The sequence below is a fragment of the Phacochoerus africanus genome, chromosome 4 (genome assembly GCF_016906955.1).
Source record: "Phacochoerus africanus isolate WHEZ1 chromosome 4, ROS_Pafr_v1, whole genome shotgun sequence".
Classification (NCBI taxonomy): Eukaryota; Metazoa; Chordata; class Mammalia; order Artiodactyla; family Suidae; genus Phacochoerus; species Phacochoerus africanus.
Window position 1 is genome coordinate 43,715,692 of NC_062547.1, and position 12,034 is coordinate 43,727,725.

The 12,034-nt window shown below is 45.5% G+C and overlaps 1 protein-coding gene across 9 annotated transcripts in view; it reads left to right on the plus strand.

Annotated features, from left to right (window-relative positions):
- PLEKHA7 (pleckstrin homology domain containing A7) overlaps nt 1-12,034 on the plus strand; it is a 229,023-nt gene that overhangs the window by 155,220 nt on the left and 61,769 nt on the right. For all 9 annotated transcript variants that reach the window (XM_047776198.1, XM_047776202.1, XM_047776201.1 and 6 more), the window contains one exon: nt 3,021-3,196. In XM_047776198.1, the coding sequence (XP_047632154.1) occupies nt 3,021-3,196 (176 nt within the window). The remainder of the gene's footprint in view (nt 1-3,020; nt 3,197-12,034) is intronic.

The window sequence follows — 12,034 nt, forward strand, 5'->3', positions numbered from 1 at the left end:
TCTTTGGTAATGTATCATAACATTTAAAAAACATTTTGATTACTGTATTTCAGTATGGTGTATTTCCTTTATCTTATTTGTACACTTAAAAACATTCTAAGAAGAGTTCATAAGATTTACCAAACTGTCAAAAAGATGCTGCACACACACACAAAAGTTTAAGACTCTGTAGTTTAGATTCTGGCTGAAGGCCAGCCAAAAGACATGGCTTTTTCTTATGTACATTCAGCAAACTTTTACTGTGCTTTCTTGTTTTACTTGGCAGAATATAGATGCTGGGGATACAACAGTGAAAAGGACAAAGTCCTTGCCTTCCTCTGCCTCAGCACGGGGGCTATTAGGGAATAAGAAGAGAGCAAGAAAGAGTTGTCTGTTCCTCTCCCATTTTGACTTTCTGCTTTGTGTATCTCTCAAATCCATCTATCCACAGCCACTTTCACCATTCTGCCATCCTCCTCCTCGCCCCTCCCCACCAGATAAGAACTTACTGCTGGAACAATGCCTAGCACATAGCACTCATGAATGTTGGCCATCACTGCCTCAGCCTTTGAACTTCTCTGCAGCCTCCCTTCTACCCTCCACAGTGTTCCTAAATTGCATATCTGTTCAAGTGTACTCCCACCATATATTCTTCAGGATAAAGCCCAGTCTTGATTCAGGCCCAGCTTCTCTCTCTAGGCACATTTCACCCACTTTCGTCTTATACCTTCCCTCTAGCTGTATACAGTTGCCTGAAGGTTCAGGACATCTCTCGCCCATGGGCCTTTGCTTAAACTTTAGTCGCAGCTTGGAATGCCCTTTCCTCAACTCTTACTTGTCTTTTCGGTGTCTCCTCAGGGGTCACTGCTTCTGGGAAGTCTTCGCTGAGTCCCCTGAACAGGTTAGGTACCTTTCTTCCAAACATCCATAGCTTTGGTATCACTGCACTATTGATTACCCATCCAGAGCTTTCTCCAGGAAAACTATCCATCAGCTAGTTCTGCCTGGGTAGGTGGGGCTAGTCCCATTCTGCAAACAGATCAATGGAGCGGTCATTTGCAGTGGGAGTTGTAGTCAGTGACATCCCTTCTGTTTCCCAAGTTAAGGTGGTAGGTTCAAGCTTACATTTCATGTTTAGTCCTTTGTAAGTTAGTGATCATTCAGTGAACCACCTGAGGCTACTCAAGTAAATGCCTGTCCCAGAACCCTCTGTGGCTAGGCAGAAAGTCTGGAAAGGCAGACTTCTGGCAGAAGTCAGAGATCTTATGGGGTCATTGTCCAAGGGAACTTTTCTAGGAATTTCTGCTGATTCACATAAGACATGCACAAGTTCCTTCTCATTCTCTTCTTAGTGCCACATCTCCACCTTGCTAAAATAGGGATTTCTTCCTGGGACAGTGGACAAGTCCTTATACACACAAAGAAAAAAGTCAGATTTGCTTTGGCCGCTGTAGAAACCCTTAATCTGAGGCTAGGTTTGCCTGGACTCCCTTGGCACCAGGCCGGATGGATTCAGATTTGTGAATGTCAGTAGCAGGCCCATTTTTAATATCATTTTTTTGGACCTGGATTTTAGGAGTGTGAGAGAAGTAGATCTGAGAGATTTCATCCATGACCACTGGAGGTTTTAGAAACATGCCATTTTCCAGATATTATTTAGTTCTCCCATTTTGCTCTCTCTGACTGGTCCTTGCAAGGAGTCTGCCTTTCATTCTGGACCCTGGCTCCAGCTTTTCATTCATTTGGCGGATATTTACTAGGCACCTACTGTGTGCCAGGCACTGTTCCTGGGGGTACAACAGTGAACAAAATATGTAAAAGCCCTGCTATCATGGGGTTTATACTGTGAGGGAGGAGATAGATGATAAACAAGAGTGTAAAATAAACAATGCCAGGTAATGATAAGTCTGTGAAGAATCTGTAACCAGGTGAGAAAATATAGGAAAGTTGCCTTTTTTGGGTCTTTTTAGGGCTGCACTCACGGCATATGGAGGTTCCCAGGCCTGGGGTCGAATCAAAGCTACAGCTGCCGGCCTACACAACAGCCACAGCAACGCAGGATCCAAGCCGCATCTGTGACCCTGCACCGAAGCTCACGGCAACACCAGATCCTTAACCCACTGATCAAGGCCAGGGATCGAATCTGTATCCTCATGGATACTAGTTGGGTTTGTTACTGCTGAGCCACGACAGGAACTCCTAGGAATACTACTTCTCAGAGCTTCACTTGCACCATCTATAAGAGATTTCATTCCTACCTCGAAGGGCTGTTGGAATTAAGATGAGATTAAAGTCATCCAAGTACTGGGGAGACATGTAGTAGGCATTCCATAAATCTTCCTCTTTCCACATCATCTTCCTATGAGGATTTTGTGAACTGTTTCCTTGCAAATTTTAAAGACCCTGCTTATCAGAGCACAAGGGGGAAAACTTCATCTCTTATTCGAAGTACATCCCCAGTTGCTTTTCAGGAGTTGTTTCTAGGACCTCTGGAACATGTGAACTCACCTTGAGGCTTCCTGGTGCATAGTAGGTGTGCTGGGGCTTCTGGGTTGGACTCTGTGGTGCCTCTTTGGAGAGACAGAAGAGCAGCTTCCTCGTTGGGCACACATTACATTTCATGCCCCTGCAGGGAAGCACAGTGACATCTGCACCAAGCCACCTGCTGTTGCAGCTGATTTTTAAATCATTTCCAGTCATTTTGGTGCTTCAGCAACACCAAAACAGCAATTTCTTAGAACTCCTTAGATGCTTCTTTGGAATAGGGTTTCTTTTTTTAAACAATTTCTTCCTCATTGAAGCCTTGAATCGACTGTGTGCCCCTCCCTAGGTGGGAGAGAGGTAAGTAGCAAACAGGTTCCCAGGCCTGGCTGCACTGAGAAAGGGGAATCCAGCCCATGACAGTTGGTTTCCAGGTGTGGAGACGAGCTGGGCAGTGCATGGACTTTTCATCTAGAAGAGGGAGAACCTGGCTGGGCTGGTTTTTGCTCCTGGAAGTGAGACTTGAGCTAATCTCTCTGACCTGGGTCTCCTGCTTACAGGCCGTGCACACAGGGATGCGAGCGCTCATCTATAATAGCTCCGCCGGGGGCTATCAGGCCGAGCAGTCGGGTATGAGGACCTACTACTTCAGTGCCGACACCCAGGAGGACATGAACGCTTGGGTCAGGGCCATGAACCAGGCTGCACAGGTGCTGTCTCGATCGTCACTGAAGAGGTCAGTCCCATGCATAGGAAGGGTCCCCAAATAAGAACTCTTGGGTGCTCAGACTTCCACCATTCACCCACTCACATTAAGCATTGCTCTTTCTTTGAAATCCTTTTCTTTTCTTTTTTTTTAAGGGCCGCACCCACAGCATTTGGAGATTCCCAGGCTAGGGGTCGAATCAGAGCTGCAGCCTCCAACCTACACCACAGCCACAGCACTGCCAGATTAGAGCTGCATCTGTGACCTACACCACAGCTCTCAACAATGCCATATCCTTAACCCACTGAGCGGGACCAGGGATCGAACCACATCCTCATGGATACTAGTCAGGTTCATTATTGCTGAGCTACAACAGGAACTCTCGAAGTCCTTTTTAATGGTAAATTCTTCCCTGATGAGAATGCTTACACAGCCAACACATGCTTCAGGCAGAGCCAAGAGGAACAGGAAGGGCTGGGAGGGAGAAATGACTGCCTGGGGCACACAGCCTTGGAACCTGGTTGTGTGTTTCTCAGTTTTTCATCTCTTGTGTGTGGTAGAAGGGACAGCCTTGGGATGAAGGTTGGGGAGGAGGGAGCAGACAGGCAAGAAAGATCTTACAAACTGGAAACCTGCCACCAATGACCCACCTTGTTATTAGGAGCTAACCTGGAAGCTTCCTCCAGCTGCCCCCTCCCTCCAGCGGGCCAACCAAGGGTGCCACCAGGGATCTTGAAGTTCCCTTGAGTCTGCTCACTGTGGGTGATTCCTTGAGAGAAAGCGGAGGGAAAACATGAGTGGGATCAGGATCATAGAGAAGGTAGGGCAACCCTGGAAAAGTCAGGGTGCCTTTAGTCTAGTCCTCATCTGACATGAGCCCCGTTCTTCACTGTCTGAACACCTCGCTCTGCTTAGAGGCCTCTTTGACACAGGGAGGCTCAAAACAAGAGAGTAGTATTCTCCAGCAACTAAAGGCAAGGTTTGTTAGTAACTACAAATGGATTTTACGTGGTGTTTTAGCTTGCCTTGTCTACCTTTTCCAGCTCATGTGTGTGATGTTTGGTATTAGTGGTATTTGCCAGCTTCATTTTTCTTTCCTGAGGTAAGTAGACCTTAGATACAGATAGTGGCCTCCTTCAGGAGACCGGGTGGTGGTCAGGCTCTACCCTCGGAGCTTCCATAGCACCTCAGTGGAACATGTATCATGCTGAGTTTTTCTCCCCCTTCTGTCTACTTTTCAGTATCCTAAATTTCAGGCAGGGATTGTGCCTATCTTCTGCATGCCTGACACACAGTAAGTGCTCAAGTGTCTGTTGCGTGAATAAGTGAGAGATTGAACGAATGAATGAATATGTTGGACCGGTCGGGACAGGACCAAAGACTGTCCTGGAAGTTTCTACCTGGGCCCTGAACTCAGTCAGGTTTGCCTCAGCCTCCTAGCATTGTCATCCAGCCTGATCTTTCTGTTGTGTCCATAATGACGCTAAGAAAGGCCCTTAGTCTGCAGGTGCTCTGTCCAGAGTGACGTTGACATTAACTTCTTCATCCCAGAAAGAGGAAATGGGGTGGTTTTGAGACATCTTACTCCCAGTGCACATGTTGGTCTCTGAAGTACACTGTTTTCCAGTCTTTGGTTTTCATTTCTGTATAAAAAGTGCAAAAAGTAAAACAGAGATATCCTTAATCACCTTATTAGGGTTACCTCTGTTACCAGATTAATAGGCATCCTTTTAAACTTACTCATTTATGTGCATTTATGCATTTATAGAAATATGGAGGGGTTTTATGCTTTTTTAATAGCATAAATCATATTGATCTTGAAAACTGTTCTGTATCAGTATATAAGGATTGACTTTATTTTTGAATGTTGTATGGTGTTTCCTAGTGTAGATGTATCATAGTGTATTTAAGCATGAGCCACACCTCGAACAGTTTATTTTTTGTCCTTTTTTACTGTTACAGTCAGTCATATAATGAAAAATTTTCTACAAGCCTCTGCACAGGTGAGGCTTTCAGATTGCTGAGTCAATATATAATGCATTTTTAATTTTAATCATTACCACCAAACCTCCCCTTAAAGAAAACTGGAAGTTCCACAGTGAGAGTGCTCATTTCCCCACATCTTTGCCAACAGTTGATGTTATCAGTCTTTTTCATTTTTGCTGAACTGCGGTGTGTAGGTGAATGGTATCTGGTTATTTTACTGTGTATTTTCATGATGGTGAAGGTCCTTTATATTTGTCCACTTGTATTTCCTCTGCAGTGAATTGCTGGTCCTACTCTCTGCCCCTTTTTCCACAGGTTGCTTGCTTTTCCTTGGTGCTTCCTTTACTGCATGTGCTGAAACCTGCCCGGTTAGGAATGCAGCTTAGCCTGCATTGGTAGTAGGCTCTCGGGTCTTGTGATTTAAGAGGATCTGTTTTCCCCCCTCTTGAAAATCAGGGTGCTGTGTGCCAGTCTGTAGTCTCTGGCATTTTCCCTGTTCTCTTGGATTCCTCAGAGATCACCTGAAAGCTTTCTTGAGGCCATCCCTGAGTTCCCTTAAGGCTCTGGGATGCTGACAGCTGGGCCTTTCCCATCGTGGACTTTGTCTCTCTTAACTGAGGTTGTTGTTTGTTGTTGTTGTTGTTGTTTTTCGTCTTTTGTCTTTTTAGGGCTGCACCCATGGCATATGGACGTTCCCAGGCTAGGAATCACATCAGAGCTACAGCTGCCGGCCACAGCCACAGCCACAGCAACACGGGATCCAAGCTACATCTGCGACCTTTACCACAGCTCATGGCAATGCCAGATCCTTAACCCACTGAGCAAGGCTAGGGATCAGACCTGAGTCCTCATGGATACTAGTTGAATTCATTAACCACTGAGCCATGATGGGAACTTTGTGAGGTTGTTCTCCTATTACATCTTGATGAAGATAAGGAGCTCAATCCAGAAGTTAAAGAATTCAACTTTGTGCTGTGTCATCTTCCCAAGCAGAGATACCTATGATTTGTATTTTTTTAAAAAAATCTTCCCTTCTTTATTTTTATTTTTTCATTTTTTGGCCACCCCATGGCACATGGAGTTCCAGGGCCAGGGATCAGATCCAAGCCATAGCTGTAACCTACACTGTGACCTATACCACAGCTATGGCAACACCAGATCCTCCAACCCACTGCACCTGGCTGGGGATGGAACGGTGCCACAGACACACTGCTGAGCCTGTTGGGCCACACCAGAAACTCCACCTCTCCTTTATTTTAATTCTTAGAAAATAGAAAGTGATTGATGAGTGATATTTGCCTTGAACTTAGATAATAGAAAGTTTTGTTTTGCTTTAAATAAATAAATCTCAGTTCCTTTTAGAAGTCGCCTTTTTTGTCATTGTTCCTGTGGGCCATTCCACTGCACTGATGCTTGATCTTGTCCTGCAGATGCATTTCTTGTGTCCTTTTATAGAGTGAGCTCTGAGAGCTCCCTCTGCTGTTCCACTGATTTCTTTCGACGAGCACTAGTGAAGGGTTCATTCTTGTGTCCCAGCTTTGCTCAGTTCATCATGCCTTACTAGGGCACTGGGTCAAAGAAAATGTGAGAATGAGATCAGGCTTAACAAGAAAAAGTGCTGTGATTGATAAGTGATGTCTGCCTTGAACTGTTCATTGTGAATTTGCCAGCTGAGGCTAGGAATTTTTTTTTTTTCCCTTTTTCTTACCTGAAGATTTTGTAATCAACTCTTAGATTTTAGTTTTGGGGGCTCCTCCCCTCCTCCACTGGGCTGTCTGTCATCCCTTTTAAGATCTCAAGGACATTACATTGCCCCTAGCTTTTTTCCTGAACTTTTAAAATGTGTTCTGGGAGTTCCCATCATGGTGCAGTGGAAATGAATCTGACTAATATCCATGAGGTTGTGGGTTCAATCCCTGGCCTCGCTCAACGGGTTGGGGATCTGGCATTGCTGTGAGCTGTGGTGTGGGTCACTGGCAAGGCTTGACACTGACATTGCTGTGGATGTGATGTAGGCTTGACCCCTAGCCTGGGTACTTTCATATGCAGCGGGTACCCCCCTAAAAAGCAAAAAAAAAAAAGTGTTCTTACGATGCTTTTAATAAACCCCTAAAATCCCATAATCATCTTTCCCTAAGATTTCTGCCCTTTTTTTTTTTTAATTTTTCTATCTTCTGACTCAAACTAAAAGCAGAATAGCATTTCCTCTTAACTTTCTGAGAGATAAAATTGTCAGCCAAGAAAATCCAGACTTACTAAATGTTCCGTTTTTCCAGAATAAGATGTTCAGACATTTGGTTAGTTAAAAGTATTTATCCTGCAGGACTGGATCTTGCTTCTCCTCCACATTGGTGATCTGTGCTGGAAAACCTCCATCTCTGTTAGGTGGGCGGCCCCAACCCCAACCGTAGCTTTTCATTTTCTCCCTCCTTGATTCTCACCCAGCTGCTTCTATTCTTATTCATACCAATGCTTTCTTTATGAATGTAGGACATTAGGGCTTCTGATTGCAGGTAATAGAAGATGCAGACAAATTTACCTTAAAAGAGGAGGAATTTATTGGTCATGTCACTGAAAAGTTCAAGATAGAAACAGCTAGGTTCAAGGCACTGACAGTATCATCATAAGTCATTCGCTCAGCCTCTTTCCGGAGTCTGCATTCATTCTTGAACTCCATGTGGAGGTCCCTGGAAGATCTAGAATCTGTTGGCTAGATAATTGTCATAGCCCCAGACTTATGTCGTCCAAGTTAAGTCCAGCAGGAAAGAGTCAGTCTTGTCCAGAAGCTCTGAAATTTATTCTAAGTAAACAGGCTTAGGTCACCTTGATACCAAAATCACATTCCGTAGCCAGGGAATGGACAAGCTGACTGGCACAGGCCTGGAACACATGCTTCACCTCTGACAAGCAGACCTTGGGGACCGAGAGTGAGGAAGGGGTGGATCCCCAAGTAATGTTAGGGCTCTGGGCAGAGGAAAGCAAATGACTGCGTGGGCTGTGATGAAGGAGGTGCAAACAAGCAACACCCAGGCCATTTGCCTACTGTATCAACTTCTTTCTTCTTTCCTTTCCTGTCCTGTCCTGTCCTGTCCTTTCTTCCTTTTTTCCCTTTCTTTCTCTCTCTCTCTCTCTCTTTCTTTCTTTGGCCACACCCACACCATATGGAGGTTCCCAGGCTGGGGTTGAATCAGAGCTGTAGCTGCCGACCTACACCACAGCTCACGGCAACGCTGGATCCCCAACCCACTGAGCAAGGCCAGGGATCAAACCCACATCCTCATGGATTCTAGTCAGATTCATTTCTGCTGCACCATGAAGGGAACTCCCTGTATCAATTTCTTTTGCCTTAATTATCTCCTCCTCCAGTTTAGTCTCTGAAGTCAGACAGACCAGGGTTCCAGTCTCAGCTCTGCTACTTTCTAGCTGTGTCACTTGTGCAATTTAGGTATGATTTTTAAACCTCGTTTCCTTAGTTCATAGGGTTGTTACAAAGATTAAACAAAGGTATAAAGTGTTTCCTTAGCGTGATGCCTAAGAAAGAGTAGATACTCCATATCAGACATTCTGCCTTCCAGAGGGTTTGGTTTTTGGTTTTAGTGTTGGCTTTTTTTTTCCTTCTTTTTGTTTTTTTGGCCATGCCTGTGGCATGTGGAAGTTCCCAGGCCAGGGATTGCTGCAGTGACAATGCCAGATCCTTAACCGCTGCACCACGAGAGAGCTCCTGTCTCTTTTTTCTTTACACCCTTGCAGTTTCATCGTTAATCCTCTGGAGTACATTGACAATGACTCTCCTGTGACAAATTATACTCTCTCCCTTGCCAGGATGTGCCTATCCCCTAACTGTGAGTTGCGTGCGGCTCAATGGGCCAGGCTCCCTGCAGCATCATCCCTCCACCTGCCCTGCCCTGCACCCCTTTCCTCTTCTAGCCTCTTCCTCCATCATGCGTCTAATCCCATAAGGAGCTGAGCGCTTTTGCTGCACCTCCTCCCTTTGTCCTCTTGTTTCCTACACAGACTCTTGATAGACAAGTATTCTTGAGACCCCCACCCCCAGGCTGTAAGGGGCTCCAAGCACTGCTGCCAGACACTGCTCTCTACCTCATTCTGTCCATAATTTCTCCTCCCCCATTTCCATATTCCTCCACTTGGCAGATTTTGGATTCTGGTTTTCGGTTCTCTTCACCTCCTTGAAATCTGTCTCCAAGATCCTCCTGTTGGCAACTGCCTTTTCTCCCCCCTCTTGTCTACGAATATCTTGTTCTCGCCTGCAAGCTAGAGCACTACGCAAGGAGGTCAGCTTGTCATGGAATGCACAAAACTGTCAAGCAGTTCAGATAGAAGGGCCTGTCAGAAGACAGCTTATCTCTTTTTTTTAGTTTCCAAACTCTCTGGTCTCTGGTGTCACTGTAGTCCCACCATGGGCCTGAAGGAACTAAGAGTCTAATCATCTTTGGAGTAAAAGCTAGTCTCCTTCATAGGGCTTTTGATCCCTGCCTGGGTCTGGTCCCTGCAGGTGCCTTTGGCTCACATCTTGTTGTTCCCCATCCTCTCTGCCCAAACCATCCTCAGATTATTGAATTGAGGGCATTTTTGCATGCATTCATCCACTTAGTCTTTTATTCTACAGGTATTTATTGAGGGCATGTTTTGTGTCAGACACTGTTAAAGATACTGAGGAATACAGCAGTTCTTCAAGAGAGAGGCAAAGAGAGATTGTAAACAGGCAAACAGATTGTAAACAAATCGACAAGATAATGTTGTATCATGATCTGTGCATGAAGGCAGTAAAATAGAGTGATGTTATAGGGCGGGACTAGGAGGTAGGGAGTAGCCACTTTTATTTGGTTGGTCAGGGGAGGCCTCTGTGTGGGGAAGATGTGAAGGTGAAGCCTAATTGATAACAAGAAAGTCGCATATGTAAAACTTCAAAGAAGAGTGTTCTGAGCAGAAGGAAAGGCACTTACGAATGCTCAGAGGCAGGAATGGGCTTGGTTTGTTCAAGAAACCGAAAGCTTAGGGAATTGTGGCAAGTCAAGATAAGCAAGGGAGGGAGAAACTGCGATGAGCTCTAGGAGGTAGATGGAGGTCCATCTCAGGAGGCCTAGGATTCCTCTGGGTCTTGCTTATCTGCTCCCCTGGCCGTCACCCTTATTAGGACAGTTTAACACATCCTCAAGGTCTTCACCTACATGTGTTTCTTCCTTCTTTGACCCTCAGTGTGTTAGATGCCCCTGCTTATAGCACTGTGTCATTCCTTGTGCATAGAACTTTGATGCTAAAGTTGTGTTGGTCTGCTTTCTCATTGTCACCCCTGCTATATTGTAGGCTCCTTGAAATGAGAAGAGTGCCTGGCGCATAGTAAATATTTGCTTAATGGACAGGAGCATGGATGTTTAGCTCTCTGGGCTGGTGTGTGGTTGGACAGAGGAATAAAACTTTTGCCTGTAGGGAGTTCTGTGGCTCAGTAGAAGCGAATCTAACAGCATCCATGAGGATGCAGGTTCAATCCCTGGCCTTGCTCAGTGGATTAAGGATCTGGTGTTGCCGTGGGCTGTGGTATTGGTCGAAGACGAGGCTCAGATTTTGTGTTGCTGTGGTTGTGGTATAGGCTGGTGGCTACAGCTCCAATTCGACCCCTGGCCTGGGAACCTCCATATGCCACAGGTATGGCCCTAAAAGGACAGAAACAAAAACAAAAAAACACCAACCAAACAACAACAACAAAAAATTTCTGCCTATAAAATGTTCGGATAAGGACTTGAGGTGTTTGAGAGCAGTCTTAGCACTGTTGTGGGATTGACATGGGGGAATCCGCCTGCTCAGAAGTGGCCTGAACATTCCTGGCTATCTGCACTCTCTTCAGGGAACAGACTCTTTGACCTTTCCAACCCTGATCATTTGGGTAAAGCATGGCAGGACAACACCTGAGGTTGGACAGGCCCCTTGGACCTTTGATAGAAGTAATCTATAGATGTGTTTTCTGCCCAGGTGCAGGGTTTTGGAGTTGGATGAGATGGAATTTGAGTCCTGCTTTATGTTGCCGGTTGCATGATCCTAGGCAAGTTGGTTAACCTCTCTGAGCTTCACTTTCATTACCTATAATAAAAGAATAATATTTCTAGTTTTGTGGGATGGTAAGAAGAGGTAATCTATTTAAAGTGCTTAGTTTAGGGTTTTATAGCTAGTAAGTGCTCAGTGATGGCTGTTGCTGCCATAATCCCTATTCTTCAGTAGAGACAGATTATTGTAAGTAATCCAGTACTCATGTGAGTGCCCTCAGCCTCTCTGGTCTTGACAGTACTGACCTTGCCAGATTCTTGAAGGGAATAAAGATGGTCTGTGTCAAGTTCATGGCTCCCAGTAGGACCCAGCATTCAATAACCAAGCATTGGCTGCAGATGAATGACCCAGACTGTAACTGCCATAGAGAGATGGAAGTGGTGAATTTGGTGTGTGCCAGGACTCCAGACTGGCTCAGGTTAGGCTGTGACAGTTGAGTGTGACTTACCCAGGTAGGAGGAAGATGGGTGGATTCTCCAGGCAGGCATTGTACATCTTTTCTTTCTGCTTTGGCTGGTTTGTCAGGTTCTTAAAACTTCACAAGGGACTTTGCCAATAGCCAGTCTGCTGAGGCAAGAGACAGCCTCAGCTTGGCAGTCTGGTGTTTCATTTATCCTTTAGCTTCACTCTTCTCTGGGAGAGGACAGCCTGGAGAATTAGGGAGTGTGTTGTCAGAGCCCTCAGGCCCTCTATTGTTCATTTCGAACAGCCAGCAGAGCAGCGCATGAAAGTTTCTTTCCCCATCCCAAGAGAGCTGTCCTATTTAACTGGAGAAAAGAAGAAACCAACTTCTGTCTCCATTTCTCTCCAGCCCATTTCCTT